The sequence below is a fragment of the Tenrec ecaudatus genome, chromosome 8, assembly GCF_050624435.1.
Source record: "Tenrec ecaudatus isolate mTenEca1 chromosome 8, mTenEca1.hap1, whole genome shotgun sequence".
NCBI lineage: Eukaryota > Metazoa > Chordata > Mammalia > Afrosoricida > Tenrecidae > Tenrec > Tenrec ecaudatus.
In genome coordinates, this window is record NC_134537.1 from 146273390 (window position 1) to 146296161 (window position 22772).

A 22772-nucleotide genomic window follows, 5' to 3' on the forward strand; every position below is an offset into this window, starting at 1 on the left:
GCACCCCCTTCAAGGCTGCCTTGGTTTCCAGCGCTCCCTCACCATGCTGAGCACAGCCTGCCACCCGGCCTGGGTGAGTACCTGTGGCCCAGGGCCTGTTTTGAGGGGGACTGCATCTCCTTTGGTGAAGGGATCCCCTGGAAAATGTGCACTTGTTTCTAACACACACACACACACACACACACACACACACACACACACACACACACACACACTTTTCCTTGAAGGCCAGTCCTCACCGCCAGCCCTGGATGTCTACCTTCCTTCCTCACAGACTGCATGGATTCTTAGTCTGGATCAGCTCTCGTGTGGGTCGGCCAAATCCAAAGGAAGAACACATGCTGTGGACTCCAGCTCCCTTAGAATCTCCTGCCTATTTCACTTCTCTGAGCCTCAACGTCTTCCTCTGTAAAATGGGGGTGGCTAAGCGGTCCCCACCTCTGGAGGCTTGTGGGAGGGTTTCAGGGATGACATGAGACACGTCTTCTGGTCTCCTGGCCGGGTAGATCTTCCCCTTATTGGAGGAAGGAGGCCAGAGCTTGCAATTCACTCTGGAAGGCGGCCTGGGCAGGGCAGGATACCTGCAGCCTGGACCTGGGGAAGGGACGTTGGCCAGTTTTTTCTTGACCCATGGGTGGGGCTGACAGGCAGCTGAATTGAATAGCTGCAGGGGCCATGAGTCAGAGGGGCTGAAAACAAAGCCCCTGGGGTCTGGCTCCTGCCTCCTGCCTCCCTCTCAGCCCTCACACAGGGCGCTGCAGTTCCTTAATGCCACCAACCCAGGATCTCTCTGGTTCTGCTCTCTCTCTACTTGCTTGCCCTGTGTCCAGTGGATGCCTTTCCTTCCTGCAGAACCTCTGTCTTATGATGCCACCCCTTTCAAGAAACCCTCCGAGTGCCCCTGCTGCCTGGAGGCCGCCGCTCTGCCAGCCAGCCAGCCTCTCCGGGTCTCCCTTTCTGCACTTCCTCTGCTCTGGGGACCGTTCTTGTTTATGCCCCCAAGGCCATGGGTTCCAGGAGGACACTTCACCCATCTTGCCTAGGGTTTTGTGCCAGGCCTGGCTCCTAGGGGGTGCTCATGCTTGCTTACATAGTGCCTGTTCATCAGGTCCCCAAGGGCCACAGGCCTGACAGACACTGAAACAGCAGGGTGACCTCAGCTGCTCTCTCTATGTGGCCAAAGAGGAAACACTTTTCCAGGATAGGTTCTCTTGTCCTTCCCGTATTAGGAATTTGCTTGCAGCTATTAGTGTAAATGATCAGGACCAGGGAAATCGAATGTGTTTAACGATGGCAAACTAATGTTGGGATCCTCTAACATGGGGTGCCTCAGGCTCTGCTCAGGTCTCCCCCTGTCCCCTGAGGGCCCTAGATGGTCTCCAGGCTACTTTCCATCCATCCATCTTCTGTGCCCTCCAGGCTGCCCGGCGAGGATGCTCCTCATGCTGTTGACACGCATGCATGGTACCCAACACTGATGCACTGTCTCCCCTCCTCTCACCTGTTTGCTTCCTAGCCTGCCCGCCCTCCCTCCCCGAGACTGATGTGCCTGAGCCCTCACGGTGAGCCTCCACCCCTAGAGCTGGCCTTGCCCAGCCCCTCCGCCCCGAGGATGACCACCAGCCTCTTGTTTTACAGATGAGAAAACCTGAGGAGGAGGTTGTATCTGCCTGGGAGAGTCTCCCAGCTCTGAGCTCCCTCCCAAGGGGGTGTTCTCTCCTCTCCACCTCTCCAGTTAGGGTCCGGTGGTGGTCCTACTGGGCCCCATCTCCATGCGGCCACCCTGCCTGCTGCTCCTGATGGCCCCACACCTTCACCACAAGCCCCGAGTCCTAGCTCGGGGTCAGCGCGGCCCAGCCAAAGCACACCCATCTCTGGGAAGACTTGCTCCCCTCCTCCACTGCTCTTCTTGACCCTGTCCTGGAATCTCCTTCCTCCTCCTCCTCCTCTCCGGAAGCCTTCACTACCTGTACCTGGGAGCCCACCTAGTGGTGTCCTGTGATTGGCTGTGTTAGTGTTGGCTATAAACGTAGGGCCTTTCAGGTAAATGTGTGTGTGTGTGGGGGGGGGGGGCGGGACGACGGGGTTGGGGGTGGTTCCGAGTGCTTCGTGCCCACAGTCTCCTATCCCAGGCCCGTCCTGTCCTGCACCCTGTCCTGCTCATCTGGTTGGATGGTACATTTGCAACCTGGCAGCCAGGGGCTGGGATTGGCCAAGGGTGTCAGCGCCAAGACCGCCTGGGCCTGAAGAAGCCCCGCCACCGGGAGCCCTGTGCTCACACAGGAGACCCTGAGCGTGGACGGTTGGAGGGGAGCGGGAGACCCGAGTGGTCTGCAAAGGAGGCAAGAAGCTACAGAGAGCTGCCCCTCCCTGTGCCACCAAGGCCCGCGAGGCTGGGTGGAAAGGACACAACGGATCGGAAGGAGGTGCCAGCCAAGGAGCCATCCTGAAACAAAACACAGTCACTCGGGGATTAGTTGGCAATTGAAACCGAGCACCGGGAAGCAAGCAGGGGTCCTGTCCTCCCGCTCTGAGCACAGTCCCAGCTCCGCATCTGCCCCAGAGGCTGCAAAGGCAAAATGAGCAGTGGCATTAATCTGCTGATGGGTGAGAGAAACGTGAGCGTTACCCCGGGCTGGACCCCCTCGCTGCGCTCCCTCACTAAGGAGCTAGAAGGTGGCCCCTGACTTCTTTGAGAGGGTATGAAGCAGACAAATTAAATGGGAAAAATCAACATAATGGCAGGGGGTGGGGGAGGGAAGAAAGAAAGAAAAAAAGAGGAAGGAAGGAAGGAAGGAAGGAAGGAAGGGAGGGAGGGAGGGAGGGAGGGAGGGAGGGAGGGAGGAAGGGAGAAAAAGATGCTCATGCACCAGTAAGACTCATTCAGGTCGAGACAGCCGGGGCCACGGGCAGAGAAGGCGGGGCCGAGGCAGACAGACCGTGTTTAGGACACACATGGTCTGCCCACCGGCGCCGCTGGCTGGGGCTCAGTGAACAAGTCTCAGGACGTGCAGCGTGGAAGGGCCTTTGGCTACAAGTCTCCTCTTCCCATTGGGGTGCAGACAGGACCAGCGGCCCCTTGGGAGCCTCATGCTCCTCCGAAGGAGACAGCCTGGTCGATGCATTTTTTTTTTCTTTCCTGGCATTTAAGATCGCCATCGACAGCCGTGGCAATGGCCCTTGGGACCCTGTGCTGGCCCAGTGGGGGCAGCATGCAGTGGTCCCTTAACATGGGGTCTCCTGTCCTCCTAGTCTCAGGGAGGGGTGTGAGCCACGATGCACTTGGGGGTCCCGGGGTGGGGTGGGGCAGAAGCCCCTGGTGGCCAGGAAGGCTGTGTGGGGCAGGCTGGGTGGGGTGGGGGTCGGGGCGTGGCTGCCCTGAGGCTGTGTGTGAGGGGCCACTGGGACTTGGGGGGAGAAGGTGAGATGGCTACTGGCTCTGTGACAGGGAGTCACGCTTCAGGAACCTGCAAGAGAGGGGGGGAGAAAAGCCACACAAAAGCGTCCTACAAAGGAACAGACCCGACCACAGCTGGAAGGAAGGCAAACCTTTGAATCACGTCCTTGAAATACAAGCTGCAGGAAGCTAGAACATTTTGGTGCACTTCAAACTCTCTGCCTTCAACAAGAATTTTCAGGTCTGTAAACGCTTTCGCTCTGCGCTGCTGGTTCAATTCCTTCAACATTTCTGCAGAACAGAGAAGACAGACAGGGCCAGGTTCCCATTAAGAGGTTTTTGTTTTGTTTTCCTTCCCCCTTTTAATTTTTTATTTACTTATTAAAAAATATGTTTCTCCTTTCCCACGAAGTAGAGAAATCGGAATCGCTAGATCCTGTTTCTTGACAACACTGGCTCAACAAGACAGTCCAAAGAAGTCACAGACAGAATGTGTGAACAAGCAGGAGCTGGGAGAGCCTCCATAACCAAAATAATCACCATTTAGAAAGAAAACCCCAACCCAGAGCCCCCCAAAGACAATCAGAGTCACTAAATATCCAGCTAAAACCCAGAAATGGAAAGGCTGGGGCCGGGGGTGCCGGTGATGGGGCAAGTTCCCATCCCAACCGTTGGAAACATAGAGGATGCATTCTCACACACAGTTAACACCTGTGATACCAACTACACAGCACAGTTCTCCAGAGGCTCATGAGAGCGGGCGTGGCTGGTACGGAGAGAAGCAACGGTGCTGCGATGTAAGAGCGACTGGATATGGGTCAGAGGAATACAAACCACACAACCTGTAAAAACAGCCGCCCTTATGTTAGACACTCGAGCCCATGGGGTGGGGAAGGGGGTGGGGGAGGATCGAGGGGCAGTGAGAATCAGGAGGGGCAAGCTCCTCCTCCCCGCCCTCACACTTACAGAGACTCCGGACCTTCTCCCCTTCACTGGGTCAGTTCTCAGGAATCCCACACTCCCCCCAGGGGGTCAAAGGTAGGAGCCTGGCTGGCTGCCCCTGTGGGTCCCCGAAAGCGGGCTCTGGGGCCTGCCCACCTTGGTGCACCTACCTGTGCTGGCAGCCCTGGCCACCTAGAGTGTCCAGGCCTGTGGGTTCCAGACGAGGAGCTGCCAGTCACTCCTCCCAGACCAACCGCTGGGCTCAGAAGGGGGAAGGAGGAAAGCGTCTGATCACCCCCCCTTTTGAGTTTATAGTTTCTCTTACTTTCAGACATTAGGATCTTTAGATGGCCAGTGTGTTGCCTGGCCTGGCCCAGCCATCCTTGGTGAGGCTTGCAGCCACTGTGAGTAGCCTGCTCTCCAGTGCCTGGGAGTCAGACATCAGAGGCCCTGGTGCTTGGGCAAATGACCTAGTCTGCCTTCAAGCAGGGCTATTTAATTTGTCAGATGAGTCCTACTCTCTTAGCCCTCTCCATCCGCTCAGACCCTTCAGATCTGTGCTGAGCGCTGGCTGCTGCTTTACATTTCCTTCCTGGTTGGCGTCAACTCAATGGCAGTTGAGAGAGTGAAGTCCTACTTCAGCCTGACCAGTCCTTTTGTCCACGACTGCCCATGGGCCAGCTGCTGGCCAAGACTCACTCCTGTGCTCTGCCTCAGGGTCAGGTCTGTGGACAAGCCCCTGTGCCTCTCTCGAGTGTCTAAACCTGTCACATGGGACCTGAGGTTTCTCACAGTGAGGAAGGTCAGAGGGTCAAGAGAAGGTCAAGGATGGGGAGGGGGCACGCTGCAGGCCCGAGGAGGCCAGGTAGCCTTTTGTGGGGACACACTGAGCTTAGTTGAAGACCAGGGCAGATGGTGTGAAGGAATCCCTGAGTCACCTGTGTATGGAGACTGAGAACCCTTGGAGGTTCATGGGGAATTCAAGTCCCAGGATCCCCACTTGCAGGTCTCTACATGGGTGCATGGCTTTCCCCAGCCACATAGGGGGTGGGCTTGACCTGCCTAGAGCAAGAGGGGTAGGGGGAGCTGGTAGGGCCCCATGCAGCAGGTTCTAAGGACAGTGGGACAGATTCTCCGAACCCCGCCCCAAGAGCCTGCACCAAACCCCGGGTGCAGAGGAGCCTGCCCTGTTAGGCCAGCAGCAGCTTAAGACTTGAGTGGCAGATGGGCCAGCCCAGAAGCAGGGTGAAGGCCCCACGTCCTGCAGGAAGCCCAGCAGTTGAGTTACACGACTGACAGCCAGGTCTGGAAATGAACCTGAACTCTGCCCCCTATCAGACTCTGGACAGTCAGTCCCATGACGGCCCCCACAGCCCCCACCCCAGGCCCTGTCTCTGACCCTCAAGTGTTGAAGGTTAAATGAGATGGCGCTCCGAGAGCAGCAGGCAGAGAGCCCGGCGCACAGGCAGGGCTGGTGGAAGATTCCATGTTGGTGGTACCCTTTTTTAGAATCCAAATGGGAAATGAGAGCAGGAATGGGGAGGAGGGGAAGGGGGCTGCCGGAGCCCTGAGGAATATGGAGGGGGGGATAGTGAGACAAAGGTGTGCTTATGTGTGTGTGTGGGGGGGGGTATTGGAAGAGATGGAGTAGGGGTGGGAGATCGCAAACACTCTGCAGCTCCCACCAGTAAGGGGTAGAATCCATTTGCTCACCCCTTGGATCTTGGATGGAGCCCTGGTGGTGTAGATGTAATGCACTGGGCTGCTCACCACAAGGTCAGCAGTTTGAAGCCCCCAGCTGCTTGGTGGGGCAACAGATGAGGCTTCCTAATCCCATAAAGAGGTACCCTCTCAGAAACTCACAGGGGCCACTTCTGCTGTGTCCCAGCTCAGCCGAGTGTAGCCTGAATGGCAGCTCCACACTCACTTTTAAGTGGCCAAGTTGCCAAGCGGTGGGTGACGCAGCCAGAGCCAACCAAGAGAGGAGGCGTAACTAAAAGATGGACTTCAGTTCACAGCAGATCTCCCCTGGGCCTACTTCTCCTCTTGATTCCGTTACAGGCTAGCTCCTACACACCCATCAGCCAGCTGGGACTCAGGACAGCCCTGGGCGCTGTGGAAGGAGACACTACCTGGTCCAGCTCAGCCCCATCATGTGTTGTGAATCCTACTGCTGTGGTCTCAGGGCCTTCATGGACTGATTTTCCGAGACGGGTCTCTGAGGCCCTTTCCCCTGATCTGCCCCAGTCTGCATGCTCCCCTGAAGCCTGTTCAGCATCGAGCGACCCACATGCCCCCACTCCAGATGCGTGGTCATCCAAATGCACCAGTGCACTGCCGAGGAATCGAACCTGCATCTCCCACGTGGAAGGCAAGAATTCTACCACCAAACCACCCCTGCCTCCGGATACTTAGTCTTAAGCCCCATCGGTGCCAGGGGGTTGGGTGGACCTGGCTCTGTGGGCCAGCAGCAAGCAGCCTCAGGGGGAATGGGGTGCTGGGAGGGTCTGCCTGGGGGCTGGAGCCTTTGCTTAGCGTGTGAGGCTTCAGAGAGCCCCCTGACGGAAGATGAAGTTGTAGCCGAACTTCTGCATGTTTTTCACCACACGACACAAGTTATTTGTCAGAGACTAATGGGCTCGTTCCAGCTGGACTGTCTGAGAGGGTAATAAAGAGGAAGAGATGTCAAATATTAAAAAGGCAGAACGTTTCAGGGCTTTGTAGCGGAGAAGTCCATTAAATCAGAGCCCCAAGAAAGGTTCTTCGGCCAAATCATTTTTTTTTCCTCCCTTTCTTCCCAGAGCTAAAGTAAGAACCTAGCTAGGTGATAAATGGTCCCGATCCTATTGGTATTTATGACACACATTTGATAAAAGACCCGAAAAAAATTATAAACTCAGAGCAGTTGTGAAATATACAGAGAAAGCCCAGCGGAGACTATGTCATACAGGCCCAGAGGGTCATTCATCTGGGAGCTGAGGTGCCCACCGTTGGCAGGCATGGTGGGGACAAATGGGGACTCTCCTTAAATGTAGCTCCCCCACCCTGCTGCTGCAGCTGCTCGGCTGGGTGTGGGGAGGCCTCCAAGCCTGTTGTTCCCTCACCCCCACCTCCCACCCCAGTTAGTGGGTGCGTTCCCACCTGCTTCTTTTCCCAGGAAGAGTAAGGTACAGAATTGACCTTGAGGGCCAGCCAGGCTCCAGCACCAAGGCCAGAGGGAAGCAAAGGCAGCCCGCCCCCCTCAACAGCCCAGGGGTGGGCATGCCACACCGAGGTCCCACCCATGCCTATCCAGGGGGCCTCAGTGCACAGCTCTTGGGCCCTCCAGGGACCAAGGTATGAGCCACTCTGCCTTCTTGCCTGGACTGAGGATGCCGGGTTTTGTTGCTGTCCAAATGGAAATCCTCCCCGTTTATCTGAAAGGGCAACCAAAGCCCCACGATCAAGCCCCCCTCCCCACCCAACCAGCCTGCCTGTTCCAAGCTGCCCAACACGGGTCGACAAAGACCTCTTTCTTTACCGGCAACATTGCTGCTGTCCTGTGTTCAGCAGCACACGACGGGGTGTTTGGTACGTACTTCCCGACGGCACTGAACATTCTGAAGTGTTCACAGAGCAAACTCCATCGCTGTCTAGCTCATTCCAACCCGTGAATCCAACTGTATCACAGAACCTTCTCAGGGGACCTGAGCCGCTCAATGTTTCTCCAGAAAACACGTGTGAAACCTCTGTGACATTGACCGAACCAGCCCCTCGCCCTGAGTTTATCCTCTGTCCTTAGGGCTCAAGGACTGGGCACGGTCAGTGTTGCCAGCAGGGGCTCGGGGAGCGTGGCTGGAGGACCCCAATCACTAAACCATCTAGGGTCCTCGCTGTCGCCTTTGAAAGGCCTCAGCCTCTCGGCTCTGTCCTCACCTAACAGCCCACCCAACTTAGGAAAGCCTGCCTGTCCTGCCAGACTCCTCAGGGCCGGCACTCAGAGCCTTCCCCAGCCTGCTCCGACCAATGTGCCCACACGCCCTCAATTCCCTCTCTGGGAACGGGCGCCTCCTGTTTGCTCACAGTGGGGGCTTCTCTGTCTGCTCTCCGGCTAAGTCTTGCCCACATGGATCTCCTGGAGTTTTGCCCACCCCTCATACTTCAGCTGAAATCCCACCTTCTCTAAGAATCATTACTGAGTTGCTCAGGTGGGGATCACATCGCCCTCTCTGTGGTCCCAGGCGACTTTGTCGGTGCCCGAAATGGCACTGCCCGCCCCCAGCTGCCCATCCCAGGAGAGTGCTCGGCTGGCTGTTTGCTCTCTAGGAGACCGTACTTCTCTCAACACTTGTTTGGCACAAACGTTCACCCTGTTTGGCATAAAGCGTTCCTTGCTGATTGGCATCTACGGAGTTTCAAGCCAGACGTGGGTATGTGCTAGGCGGTAAGAACTGCCTTCCTTGGACACGAGGCATCAAAGTCACTGGAACGGTCACAGCTGTGTGGAATCGGGAGAGAGAGACTGCGAACATATCAGGCCCTTCTAACCTCGGATGCGCAGAACAAAGAGTAGAGCGTTCGCAGAAGTCAGGCTTTGCTCACAACAGAGACTGCCCAAACGTCACACAGCCATCGACAGTGGCTACAGCTGGCTTCTCCTTGGGGTGGGCTTTGCTTTCCTCGGTTTGGCCCCAATACCTTGGAAGGGCCTTGAGGGGTCCTCAGCGACCCTGCAGGCACTGCCTCCCGTGCACGAGGTGCCAGAGAGAAGCAGTCCTCTCCTCTCTCCAGGTTCCCAGCTGCCCACACACAAGCCCCACACAGGTCACAGTTACCGACAGCTCCTTCTCGGGGTCTCAGGGTCAGAGAGGAAGGGGCATCTGCTAACTGGGAAGGGTATGAGGGGCAGGGGGTAGCATGTCTGGACTTCAGCACCATCGAAGGCACAGGGCCAGAGTTGGAGGTAGAGGCAGGGAAGGCCACCGGGCAGTCTCCGAGGCTGTAGTTGGTTGGGGTTAGCAGCATTTAGTCCTTCCTGTCCCTAGTGAAGAGGCTTCCACGTGACTCCTTCCTCTGCTCTGAGGATGGAAACTGAGGGGTGACGGGAAACTGAGTGGAAGAGGATGAAAAATGTCACAGGAGTCAAGGATGAGAGACTGCCAAAAATGCAAGGGCTTAGGCACTGGGGGTGAGATAAGAGGCTGAGGCCAGGGGTACAGAGGGCTTACCGGGGATCAGGGATCTTGGGGTGGGCTGTTGGGGACTGGGGGCTGATATGCATGCATTGAACATCAACTGAGGCCAGTTGGGCTCTGACGCTGGGCAGGGCACCTGAAGCCTTGGCTCAGAGGGACCAGGGGGAAAGTCAGGGCAGGGGAAAAGGGAGCAGCCAGGGGCTCATGGTCTTGAGACCCCTGTCCGCACCATCATATGAAGAAGTCCGTTGAGGATGAGAGGCCATGTGGGACAGACACCAGCCAATGAGTCATCCCAGCTGAGGCAGGGGGTCTCAGTGCAGTCAGGCAGGTGTGTCCACCAGGGGCAAGAAGCTGGTACCAGGGCTGGTACCTCCGGAGCAGAGGACGAGCTTTGTGTCTGGTCCCATGGACAGAGAGGAATCCTAAGTGGGCATGGGAATTAGGCTGGTCACAAATGCCTCCCTCATCCCTCTTATGAGCGCACATGTCCCACAGATCTGCCTTCTGCCCCACAGTGCATGTTGATGTAGCGATTCTGCATCTTTTCCTTGAAAGGTGGTTCCTGTCTGGAGGGATCAGAGCCATAATGTCAAGGCAGGCGGGGAAGGTCAGGGGAGGCGGCCCGAGTTCAGCACCTTGGAGAGCTCTACATGCCTGGGGCTGTGATGACCAGCTGAGCTCTCTCAAAAGGCACTGCCATATGTCTATCTATATAAGATAGGTAAGATAAACAATCCCTAGGCGGAAGCAATGGGACCGAGGGTTCCAGGGTGGGGCACAGGAGAGATGTCGAGGAGGGTATAGGATGCCTGGCCGGGGGTGGGGTGGGGGTGGTGGTGGTTGTTCAATTGTAATGTAACTGAGAGGAATTACAGAGAGTGGAATGAAGGGTGAACATGATAGCCGGGCAGGAGGGAACACCAGGAAATAGAAGAGCTAGGAGGCAAAAGCTATACAGAAAGGTATAAATATAGGCATGTACAGATGTAAATATATTAATATATAAGGATAGGTATATTGATCTATGTACATATATTTATGTGTTAAAGTATCAAGGTAGCAGACAGACATTGAGCTTCTACTCAAGTCCTCACTCAACACAAAAACACTTTGTTCTAATACCCTGGCATTCTGTGATGCTCACCTTCCTGATACGATTGCTGAAGTCAAAGTGGTTGCATGAGAAAATGTGGTGAAGCAAGCTGATGGTGCCCAGCTATTAAAAGACATAGCACCTGGGGTCTTAAAGGCTTGAAGTTAAGCAAGCGGCCATCTAGCAGGGAAACAACAAAGCCCACGTGGAAGGAAGAAGCACACTGACCTGTGTGATCATGAGGTGTGACGGGTTCAGGTATCAGAAGATCAAAACCAAACAGTTATATTGACGTGAAGGAGAGGAGTCAGAGTGGAGACCCAAAGCCCATCTGTAGACATCCCCGCACAGAGGGGTCACATGGAAGGGACCATGTGGGGTATAGCAGGGTAGAGTATAGCACCGACGGAACACACAACATTCCTCTAGTTCTTTAATGCTTCCTCCCCTCCATTATCATAACCCCAGTTCTACCTTACACATCCAGCTAGAGTATGTGCATAAGTGCAAATAAGTACTTTGACACATAGAAGCCAGGACAGCTAAATCCCTCAGAAAAAGTAACAGGAATAGCGACCCCATGGATGGTGGGGGGTGGAGGGGTGGAGAAAAGGGGAGCTCATAGCATTGATGGATGTGTAAACCTCCCCATCAGTGGACAGTGTAATATATGGAAATACATATAATTTATCAAGGGTTCACGAGGGTGGAAGGGTGAGGGAGGGAGGGAAAACAATGAAAAATCGTATATGTGAAGTATATACCAACACAATTATTTTTAAAAGAAAAAAAAAGGCACTGCTATAGAGCCAACTCCTTTAGAAAGGGAGAAAGAACAACCAAACCCACTGCTGTCGATCCATAGGGACCCTCTTTCTACAGGACTCCCCAGGCGACAGATCTTCATGGGAGCAGACAACCTCACTTCCCCCCACCGAGCAGCAACTGCTGATGGTGCCTCAGCAGCTCAGGGCTTAGCAGGCAGCCCCACTAGGGGGTGCCAGTGATCCAGGAGGCTGACCTGTGGCTCTTCCCCGTCAGGGTCTAGGACGGGGACCCAATAACTAGTCGTTTGTCTCTTGCGTGGTGGCCGGTAAAGGGCTGCCTGTGCCTGTGCTGGAAATGGCGGCCTGCGGTGCTGAGTCAGAGCTCCACCGCTGCCGGCCAGTGCTGGGCAGCGGGGGAACCGGTGACTTTGCTGCCATCGAGAAGGGGATAGCCAAGGGAAGGGCTCTCCAGGTGGGCTGGAGGGCTGAGGTGGGACTCAGAAGAAGGCTGGGAAGTGTGAAAGGGCCTGCCGCCTCCGCAGGGGCTGCCACCTGCAGGATGGCTTTTTGGGACCGCCACGAAATGGACAGAAAGAGCCCCTCTCTTTGCCTGGGTTGGTTTGTGCTCCTGTCCCGTTGGTTCCGTCCGTCTGTCTGTCCATCGTCTCCTGGCGTAGGCAGGTGTGGGCATGAATGGGGAGTGTGCGAGAGGCTGTACACGGAGGCAGGCCCGCACCAGACTGCGAACACTGAACTGTGATGTGATCTTTATTGCACATGGGCTGGGGGCTGCTGGTGGAGCCGGAGAGGTTCCACTTTACCTCAGGCACTGAAGAGGCTGCTCTGAATGTCCCCCCTCCCCCAGGCCCCCACCTCACGGCAGCCCTCTGCCTGGACCACCTGAGCGTCCTTCACACCCATCATACCGTGCCCCTCTTCCGAAGGCCCCTCTGTTGTTCCAACCCACTCCACCCCCCACTTGGAATGGCCAGCACTGGGAGTCAGCCGGTCAGAGCTTGGTGCCTCCTCTTGGTGGCACCAAGAGGAGGGAGGTGCAAGAGGAGAGGGGGCAAGAGGTGGGGAGGACAGCCCCTGCTCAGGGCAACAGCAGTCCATATGGGGGGGGCAGACAGGTGCCACCCTGGAAGCTGGGCAAGTGCTGCCTCGCTGGCCAGTTGCCGGGGCTGGATCTGGGTGGGGACCCCAGGACTCTGCCTGACACACACACCTGGTGCTCTCCTGGGTCAGACACAGTGTCCCAGCAACACATTCCAGGTGGTCATCGGGCCAGGCAGCCTTCAGGATGGGGGTGGGGCAGTCATCAGATAAGGTGTGTGTGTGTGTGTGTGTGTGTGTGTGTGTGTGTGTGTGTGTGTGTAGGCCAGGCACAACCCACCATAGGACCTCTAAGCTGTGTCAGGCACTTGCATTGCTTTTAATTCTGGGAGGAAAGAGGTAGAAATACCACTAGGTTACCTGGGGCACAGGGGTGGTGGTGGTGGGGTGGATAGGAGGGAAATGTCTAGAGCAGAGAGACCAGGCCAGGAGGGGCTGCTGTGCTGGGGGGCCTGCAGGGGGGTGGGAGGGACCCGAGCCCTTCTGGGGAGGCAGGGCTCTGCGCCTTCCCAGCGCTGTGTGGGTGACAGCCGTCCTTGGTGCCTCTGACAGTTCATTGTGTGGGCTCACTCGGCAGCTAGGGTGCCTGCGGTTTGGTCAAAGATTCGGTCAAGACGCTGTTCTGAAGACATTTCCCTGAAGGGCTGTTTTAAAGCAGTGGACTCTGAGTCGAGCGAGTGCCGTCCACTGCATGGTTGAAGTCCAGCCAGTGCACAGGGCTCAAGGGCCAAGCCTGCGGCTTCTGAAGAAGAAGGGGTTGGCATGCCCGACACCTGCTGCCTGGTGTGGACATGGACTGTGGTTTGTTTCCAGCCTGGCAGGCGACCTATCGACTTTGCCCTTGCCGGTTTCACCATCACCAACCCAATTCTTTCAAGTGGATTCTCTCTCTCCCACATAGAGATCCGTGATACTGCCTGTGAAATGGGACGTCGCGGCCCCTGGGATGTTGTGAGAGCGCCCCATCGCAGCCTGGTAGGCTCTCAAGCCAGCCCCCAGCTGTGACAGCGACTCAGTCGTGAGAGGGAGTCGCTTTGGCGCTTGCTCCTCGAGCCACGTCCTCTGCAACGTCTTCCTCGAGGTCACAGCTCCTCCCCCCCGTCCCCCCCCCCTCACTGCTTTTCCTGTTCCAGAGCCTTGTTGAGATCCAAGAGTCCATCTTCTAAGAGCCTTTTGTTTTTCAGGGTCATGGCCATGGTCGAAGGCGACATGCCGCCCGGAAAGCCATAGTGTAGTGTTCTCGGGTGTTGCTCCTTTGCATTGCTTAATGACCTTTTCTTTCCCTTCCAAACAGGCCTGGCCGCTGCTCCCACCAGTACCGGTTCCGCTGCGTGTGAGAGCCACAAGGCACTTCCCCGTAATGCACATCTTTTTTAAAGAAAACAAAGCTGTGAGATAATGTGCCTCTGCTGAAGAGGTACTGGATATACGATGCTGGATGCTACTGTCGGGTGGAGGCACACGGTGTCACCTAGCAAACGTTTGCGATGCGGTGCATATAGAAGCCAGTGACGAAGGTGTTGATTACGACTATCAAGACCTGTGCATTACAGGTTATACAAGAACCGTGCCAGCACGCGTGCAATCACACGCGAGACACGGAAGCCTCCTGCCATGCACGGGCAGCTGTTGCATGGGCTCTGTCCTGTCCTCCGGTGGGGATTCTAAACGCCGTTATAACCTATGGCATCACTGAAGACTGCCCAAGTGGACACGATGGGACACAGGGCTGGGTATATACTGTCCGTCCGCTTGTCTATCTCACCTGCTGGTTTCTGTTTGTCTGGAGAGTGCGAAGTAACACACTGCCCAGCGGCGCCCTCTTTAGGCTGAGCTGGGCCTGGGGTGCTCAGAAACAATGCTCTGATGCCCCTCCCTTCCCTTCCCCTGGACGGGCCCCCATACCCGCAGTCTCAGGGTGTGCGCTGCTGGCAGTGGTGCCCAGAGGGCCCTCTATGACGGAGAGACACAGGCAGCCCCTGACCCCCAATCCCCCCTCCAGGCACTGGGCACTTTCCAGGTTTCTATTTTTCCATTCTTTTCAGGGCAACAAGTCTGCAGCCAGCACCTTGCCCCAGAAGTTGAGTCAAGATGGAAGCAGAATGGAGCAGTATTGCTTGAGGGTCAGAGTGGAAGCTTTTCTGCAGGGTCTTCTGGAAGCAGCTGGACAGCCCTTTCTTCTGAGATGCCTCCTGGTGGACTTGAACCTCCAGCCTTTTGGTCAGCAGATGAGCCTGTTAGCTCTTGGCACTGCCCAGGAATTCTACCCAGGCCTGACATGCTTCCCCAGGAGCCAGAGCTAAGCAGATGCAGGGGTGGAGAAGTATGTGACAGTGCCCCCCACACCGGGAGAAGATGGGGTCCCAGCAGTAGGCCCATCATGAACAGCTGAGGAGGCGGGAAACTAGGGCCACCCTACTTCCTGGGTAGCTGGTCTTCACTCTGACTGGCCATCACCTGTTTGCTTTCTGTCCAGGGGCCTGGCTCTACCTGGATCCGCCTTTTCTGTATCCATAAACAGCTGTCTCACCTAAGTGTCCAGTACATCCCAGGATGAGGCAGAGGCAGAGGCAGAGGCAGAGGCAGAGGCAGAGAGAGAGAGAGAGAGAGAGAGAGAGAGAGAGAGAGAGAGAGAATGAGTGTGTGCGTGTGTGTGTGTGTGTGTGTGTGTGCGTGCAGGGGCAGGGGGTGGGGGTAGGCAGGGCTTCTGTTTACCACAATGTGGGGTGTGGGGGGAGGGTCCTGGGATTCTCAGCTAAGGGGATAAGGAACCTGATAACCAGCCACAGGGACAACCCCTGTACCCAAATCCTCACACTAAACTCCGCTTTGCTGTGTTCTTCCCCAGAACAGGATCTCTCAGCGCTCTGGCTGGCCAGGGTGTTGGGAAAGTCAGGGGCCTGCCCCAGGGAGGGAAAAGGGGTGGGGGCAGGTGCCAGGATGGGGGCAGGCAGGTGAGAACCACAGTGTGGGTGGGTAGGTGGAAACCAGGGCCTCTAGACCCACTCTATCAAAAGCCATTATCTCCTGAGAATTCTGAGAGCCCCAGTCATGGTAAATAAATAAACGGTTTTAAAGCAGCGGTTCTCAACCTGTGGGCCGTGACCCCTTTGGGGGTCAAACAACACTTTCACTGGGGTGGCCTGATTCTTAACAGTAGCAAAATGACAGTGATGAAGTAGCAACGAACATGATGTCATGGTTGGGGGGTCACCACATGAGGAACTGTATTCAAGGGTCACGGCAGGAGGAAGGTTGAGAACCACTGTCTTAAAGGATTTGCAAGCATTAGTGAGCCAGAGCTGGGGGCACTCTCCCTTCAGCGACCCAGGTAAAGAGGGAAATCAGCGTCAGGCCCCGATGCCAGGAGCTAATGGCAGCGGTGAAGGGCTGCCACTCCCCTCTCGGGAGAATCCCAGTCTGCTGGCTCAGCAGAGGGCAGTGGGGGTGCACACAGTCTGTGCTCGGCTACTCACCAGAAGATTGGCGGCTCAACGCCCTGGCCCTCCCCAGGCAGCACTACAAATGCAAAGCCTTTGCTTCTGCACGATACAGCGATACAGCCCCTGTGGGGTCCACGAGCCCACAGGATGTGGGGTGGGCTCGGCCGGCTTGGCTTCTTGGTGAGGGTCAGGAGTAGGGGAACGGATGAGTGGTATGTGAACTGGGAGAGGCCGACAGCCCTCTCTGCCCAGGTCATGCCCTCTGCAGTGTCCAGAGGCAGTTGTTTCTGCCTGGCCGGCTGCACCTAGTTCTCGGTCTGTGCCCACTCTCGCCCAGGTGTGGCCTCAGTCCGGCGTGAGGACATCTGCCTCCTACCAGGTCAGAAGAGGCATCTCTCTCTCCCTGCCATCTCCCCCTATGTCCCTTCAGCCATGGAGTCAGTGCCGGCTCCCAGCGACCCTACAGGGCAGGGTGGAACTGCCCAGGTGAACTTCTGAGACTGCAAATCTTTACGGGAGTAGAAAGCCTCATCTTTCTCCCAAGAAGCAGTTGGCGGTTTCAGACCGCTGACCGCGTGGTTAGCAGCCCAATGGGGAACCACTACACTACCGGGGCTCCAGTAGAAGACCACTGTGGGTGCAGGCATAGGAACAGCTGGGAGGACGGCGCAGGACCGGGCAGTGCCTCCTTCTGTTGTGCACTGGGCCGCTGTGGGTTAGAACCCACTCGATGGTACCTCAGGAATCTACATGCATCTGTGTATGTACATACGTGTAGATTTTTTGTTCGGTGGCACTGGGTGTTCAGTGGTAAGGGTCTTGCCTCCCAAGTGCGACACTCAGGTTTCATTGCAGACAGCCATTGCCCGCCTGCCAGTGGAGGCCTTTTTGCTTCTATGATGCTGAAGAGGTTTCAATGGCACTCCCAGACTAAGCCTAGAAAGAAAGGCCTGGGGATCCCCTGAGAACCAGCCCGTAAAAACCCTGTGGATTACGACGGCCTGATGGCGAGCCATCACGGGGCTGATGCAAGACTGAGCAGTGTGCCTGGATGCGGGTTGGCAGCCACAGCTGACTGCTACACCTATTATTCATTAGAGGATTCTCAGTGGAAAAAGAACGTTTTTGTGTGGTTTTTTTTAAATGCTGGTAAGCACAAAGACATGAGTAGTATTGTGCCCTCAGAATGCTCAGGCCAGCCTCACACCCTGGCGTGGGGGGTCACAGGGTCAGTTCTGCCTATCCTCCAGAGGAACCAGAGTCACTGGGTCAGAGTTGGGGTGGCCCATTCTCTCGGGAACTCCCACGTATCCAGTGTGGTGTCCTGTGTCCCTGCCCTGCCCATCACACTGGCCCTGAGGTCTGTGTGGCGTTATGGGCCAGCCTGGGTAGAGGCGGCACCACAGGACCACAGGAGCACTGTGATGGCGCCCCTCCCTATCCCCACAGTGCCCCCTCCTCCTACCAACATGTGCTTCAGCTCTCTGGCTGGGTCACCCCATGGCATCCCTTCTCTTTGTCATGTAATTCTTTCTAGCCTCATTCTGTCTCTGGTGGGTTAGATAGTGGATTCATTGAGTGAAGACAGCCGGTCTTCCTTCGCCCTGTTCCCAGAGCCCTGCTGATGGCACCCAGCCCACAGCAGGCAACCCTGGGTCACAGGTCTCCGGATGCCAGCAGGGAGGCTGGGGTGAGCACTTGGGCCTGAGCTCCTTGATCTCCTGACCCCACCTGCCTGAGCCCAAACCTTCCAGGATGCTCCCACCACACACCTCTCCGGCTAGGGCTCTTCCCACGGGCATTTAAAGCGTTGAGCTGTTTTTCCTGGGAAGCTGATACTATTAGACTCAGCCAAGGTACCGTTTTTACAAACTCATTGGAAGCTACCCTTGAAGAGCTGTCCTGAGCTGCTCCCCCCAGCCCCCAGCCAAGTTCTGGCCAGGCAGCCCCCAACTGACCTCTGGTGTCAGCTAGACTCACTGTGTCCCCACCTCTGTGCTCACTCAGGAGGCAGGGTGGGCTGGCAGAGGGCACCAGCCCTCGGCACAGAGACTGAGCAGCTGAGCCCTGCTGGGCCTCTGGTGCTGCTCCCGAGGCTCCCGACACGAACCACCAGTAACGTGTGCTTGGGGTGGGTCGGGGACAGAGGTGACCCGGCAGGCCCTGTTTCTATGGTCATGGAGCTTACAGAATGTTCTCGGCACGATTTGCTATGATCCTCGGTGGGGTGGTGGCTCCTTCCGCTCAGGGGGCCTATGAGAGTGGTGAACCCTGCCAGGGACAGCAGCACCTGGCTGTGTCCCCCCCCCCCCCCCAACACATTCCTCTTCCTCATCCAGACACGGCCTGCTCCTTGTCCTCACCAGGGCCAGACGCCACCCGCAGGGTCCTGCAGCAGGGTCCTGTAGAATCCGGTCCTCCCGGAATTCCTGGACTGGTCTGTGGGTTCCTTGGACTGTGGGGTGCTTAAGGAAAGAGCGGACCCCTCAGCACTGGGTTAGGTCGATGAGAACATGCCTTTGGACTAGGAGAAAATAGCAAGCAGAATCCTTCCTGGATGCTGGGTTGATGGAGCTCAGTGTCTTGGCTGTGTAGCTGGGGTGGGTGGTGGGTGGGTCCTTGCATATGTGGGGGGGGGTCCTCCTCTAACCACTGGGATTTCAGTCGTCATATTCACACAGACTGTGTGTGTGGTGGGGGTCTCTGTCCTGAGTGCAGTCACAGCTCTGGGCCAAGTCCAGTGGTGGGGACCTGACCCAGGAGAGCACCCTTCCCACCGGCTCTGCCTCCGGGGTCAATAACAGCTTCTGTGTGGGTTGCAGATGATTTTAGCAATGGTCCCCATTTTCAAGTTCCCTGGAACTTTCCAGTGAGGGGTCACCAGCAAGGGGTCACCAGACAGCTTTCCCTTCTAGGGATGCGGGGCGGGGGGGGGGTCCTCTGTGGGTGAAGGGGTGGACGGAAGGAGGTCTGCAGAGCTTCACTGGGGTGAGAGGGCCTGTAGTCTGGGAAGAAGCCCTACTAACGGAGCTGTGGGTGGGGCTCACCTCTTGAGACCTTAGGGATGCCCCAGCAAAGGTGGAGGCAGAGCAGGAGAGCGTTCCGCACTGTGGGTCAAGGGAAGCATCCCTGCCTTCCTCTTCTGCCTCTCGCAGGTCTGAAACCCATACTTCCATGCTCCTGGCTTGCGCCCGCCGTGTGCAAGCCAATCCTTGTCTCCTTGTCAGCAGGAGCTGCGGGGTTTGCCCCCAGCTGACAGCCCATGAATGGAGAACACCTGCCTTGTGGGGGTGGAAGTAGACTTTGTTCACCAAGCAGAAAAGCCCTCACAGCCTGGGCCTGGCGGGTCCCTGCACCTGGAGCTGGCACAGAGCCTGGCTTGAAGGGTCTGGAGAGCGGAGCCAAGGCACTGGGGTCACAGATAAGGAAGAGGCCCTGAGCTGGTCTGGGCGGGCAGGCTTTGATGGGCAGCTGCGGAGAAGGGCGCAGGCAATAAGGCCCAGAGAGAGGCAGCAGCAAGCACAGTTGGTTGGGGTGGGGTGAGGTGCGTGGATGGGAAGGAATGGCATCCAGCAGGTGGAGTAACAAGAGCCACCGGCAGGCAGAGCCCAGGGATACGGCGGACTGCATTTTAGAAGTTCAGACCTTTTCAGATCTCCAGCATTCTCCTCTCCCTGCCAGCCAGCGCCCACGAGGGGAAAATGCTCAGCCTACAAGCCCTCTGCTTGACTTGCTCCCAGTATAGGGAGGGAGGCTGAGTCGGCTGGGGACACACTGTCTCCCTCATGCAAACACCTCCCTCCCTAGGCCGCTGGCAAGATCTCAGGAGCCAACTGGAGGAACAGGGTCTGGGCAGAGCAGCCGAGAGCTTGGCTGCGGGGGAGGGCTCGCTGTCTCGGGCTCCAGAGCCTCTGGGTCTGCCACCCGCATAGCACGCGGGGAGGTGATGACGTATGTGGTCTCTGGGGTTAGGAGCCTGCAAGTCGGTTCCAACTCACAGCGACCCGATGGACAGCAGACGGAACGCCCTCCCAGTCCTGGGCCAGCCTCACGATCATCATTCTGTTTGAACCCGTTGCTGCAGCCACGGGGTCTACCCCGTTTGTACTGCCCCTCCCCTGCACCGAGCGTGACGCCCTCTTCCGGGGGCTGATCTCTCTTGAAAACAGCTCCAAATTCCTTAAGATCAAGCCACCCCAGCTTTGCTTTTCATTCTGCCTGAATTTGTTCCAAGCCGATCGCTCTGTTTGCTGGCTATGCACGGTACTTTCTATAGTTTCCCCAATGCCAGGCGCGGGGACCAGTCCTGAGGGCCTACTGTGTGCTCACAGGGTCCTGACCATGCCTCGCTGCCTTTTGAGGTGTCTGGTATCGATGGAAGGGCCCTGGGAGGTGCAAGCAGATATGGGACGTCAACCACCTGGGGTGGGCCAAGAAAGGCCTGTGGTCCACTCCCATCAAAACACCACATCCACCCCCTGTGGGGGCGTCAGTCAACTCTCTCTACAGGATGGAGCGCTTCCGAGGCTCTAACGCAGGCTGCCTCATCTTTCTCACAAGCAGTGGCTGGAGGTTTTGAGCTACCAACCTTTCGGGTAGCCATGCAACAGGTAACCCTGTGCACAGCCGGGCTCTTTTCACAGAGCTGACAGCGTGGAACAATTCTGCCCTTTATCACACGGGGTCGCCATGGGTTGGAACCGACTCCGTGTGATAAAGGGTTCTGGGTTTTTTGGTTCTGGGTTTTATCTGTGAAGGTGCAGCGAGGTGAGGGGCCCAGTGTCTGCCACTGGTGGCTGGGGCTGGTTTGATGGGACATGGGGTTACCCTGTTTAATGCATTCCTTTTCAACCTTGGCTGTACAGGGCTGGGAACTCATGCAGGAGCATCCCCAAACCCCTGATGCCCTGGTCTCGGCCCCCGAGATTCTGATGCAGTAGCACTCGGTGCAGTCGCAAGCCCAGCTCACTGCTGTTGAGCCTATGCTGACTCATAGCGGTCCTTCGGGCAGAGTAAAACTGCCTCTGGGTTTCCGAGACTGTAACTCTTTACAGGGATAGAAAGTCTCGTCTGTCTTTCTTGGAGCGGCTGGTGGTTTTGAACTGCTGACTTTGTGATTAGCAGCTCAATGTGTAGCCATTAAGCCACCAGAGCTCCTCGGAGTACCATCTAGGCCTCGGGATTTCTAAAGGCTTCCTGGAGAGTCCACCAGGTGGCAAGTTGTGGGACCACTGGTTCATGCACTGGTGCTACTGGCCCCTTTGCCTTTCTGCCTTTGCTCCCAAAGTGCCCAGCTCTGTGGTCAGAAAGCAAAGAAACTCACTGAAAAGAATAACATTAAGAGATGACAGCGCGAAAAGCTAGCAATTTATGTAAATTAATGCAAATAAATACATGCTTCCATACATATGTTTATGCAAATAGTCTTGTGGTCCTTGCAAATCACTCACCGCCTGCAAGCAGCCGCCTACAGTTTCTTGGTGAGAACCCCGGGCATGGTGCCCAGGTTAATGACAGGAGGTATCACGACCTCCCAGAACAGACATTTCTATTAGCAAACTCATTCCAGGAGTCCTGGGGGGAAAGTGCTAGGAACCGGCTCTGCTCGCTGCAGGTCTCCCCAACAGTGGGCTCAGGCCCCAGAGCCTACTCAAGGCCACAGGCCAGGGAGGGACCTAGAGCTGCTGCCTGGTGGGCACTCCAAGGCCACTGGGGTTGGGGGCAGACAGAGAAGGGTGTCTGGCATCTGCTGAGACAACAGCTCAGATCCCCTGGGACCCAGCTCTGCCCTGGGCTGGGTAGGCTGGCAGGTGGCTGGACAGGCATCCCCACTCAGACAGGGTGCTTTATACTTTTGCCTGTCCAATCAGCCCCACCCAAACCAAACTCACTGCCACCAAGTCAATTCTGACTCATCTCGACCTGACAGGACAGGGTAGAACTATCCTGGTGGGTTCCTGAGACTGTCATTCTTTATAGGAGTAGAAAGCCTCGTCTTTCTCTGTGGAGTGGCTGGTAGTTTCAAACGGCCGACCTTGTGGTTAGCAGCCCAACCTGTAACCACTACGCCACCAGGATTCCTCTACAGCACAGTCCCACCAACAGCCCCGGTCTTCAGAAGAAAGCTTGTCAAACTCTCCATCTCTTGGATGCTACTTAGGGGGCTGGCACTAATTTACACACCCTCTTCTCCCATGCCTTGGCCAGGCTGAACAAACACGATCCTAATAATGTCAGAAGATCCTCCCTTTGCTGCCTCACTGAGCAGAAACTTCTGCAGCCCACTGGCCTCTGACCCTGCGCCCTGAGCAGAACAGAGAGGAATGGAAGGTTGTGTTGCTGCCTAAAGAAGTGCACTACTCACCAGCGTGGCTTCGTGAAGTGGGCACAGTCTCACGGTGTTGCCTGGGGTGCACGTGGCTCCCCAAAGGGGCCTAGGATGTGCTACTGAAGATGTAGCCTTGGAAAGTCCTGGAAGAGTCACATTCAGTTTTTATTTCTCTAGTTGCTGCATCCAGGAGGTGAGAGCCATGAACACCCCAGAAAGAGCCTAAGAACTTCAGGAAGGTGTCCCGACCAGAACCACGTTAGACCAGTCCCGGGTGCTTCCAACTAAAATGACTAACCTTATATAATGGGGATGTTCCAAACCCATGTTCTCTTGAAAGTTCTTCACGGCAAAGCCAGGAACCCTCACATTTATTAAAAGCCAGACAAAGAACACGGGCTAATCACAAATCCTTCCCTCACACCTTGCACCTCTTTCAAAAGGACCCAGCTTTACTTAAATGGTCATTTTCCAGAGCGTATACCTCTCCTTCTCCAACTAACTTCTGT

At 56.3% G+C, this 22772-nt stretch overlaps 1 protein-coding gene across 2 annotated transcripts in view; it reads right to left on the minus strand.

Annotated features, from left to right (window-relative positions):
• The window catches only part of KLHL29 (kelch like family member 29), a 387365-nt gene that overhangs the window by 27546 nt on the left and 337047 nt on the right, over positions 1–22772 (minus strand). For both annotated transcript variants that reach the window (XM_075557057.1, XM_075557058.1), the window contains exon 6: positions 3550–3688. In XM_075557057.1, the coding sequence (XP_075413172.1) occupies positions 3550–3688 (139 nt within the window). The remainder of the gene's footprint in view (positions 1–3549; positions 3689–22772) is intronic.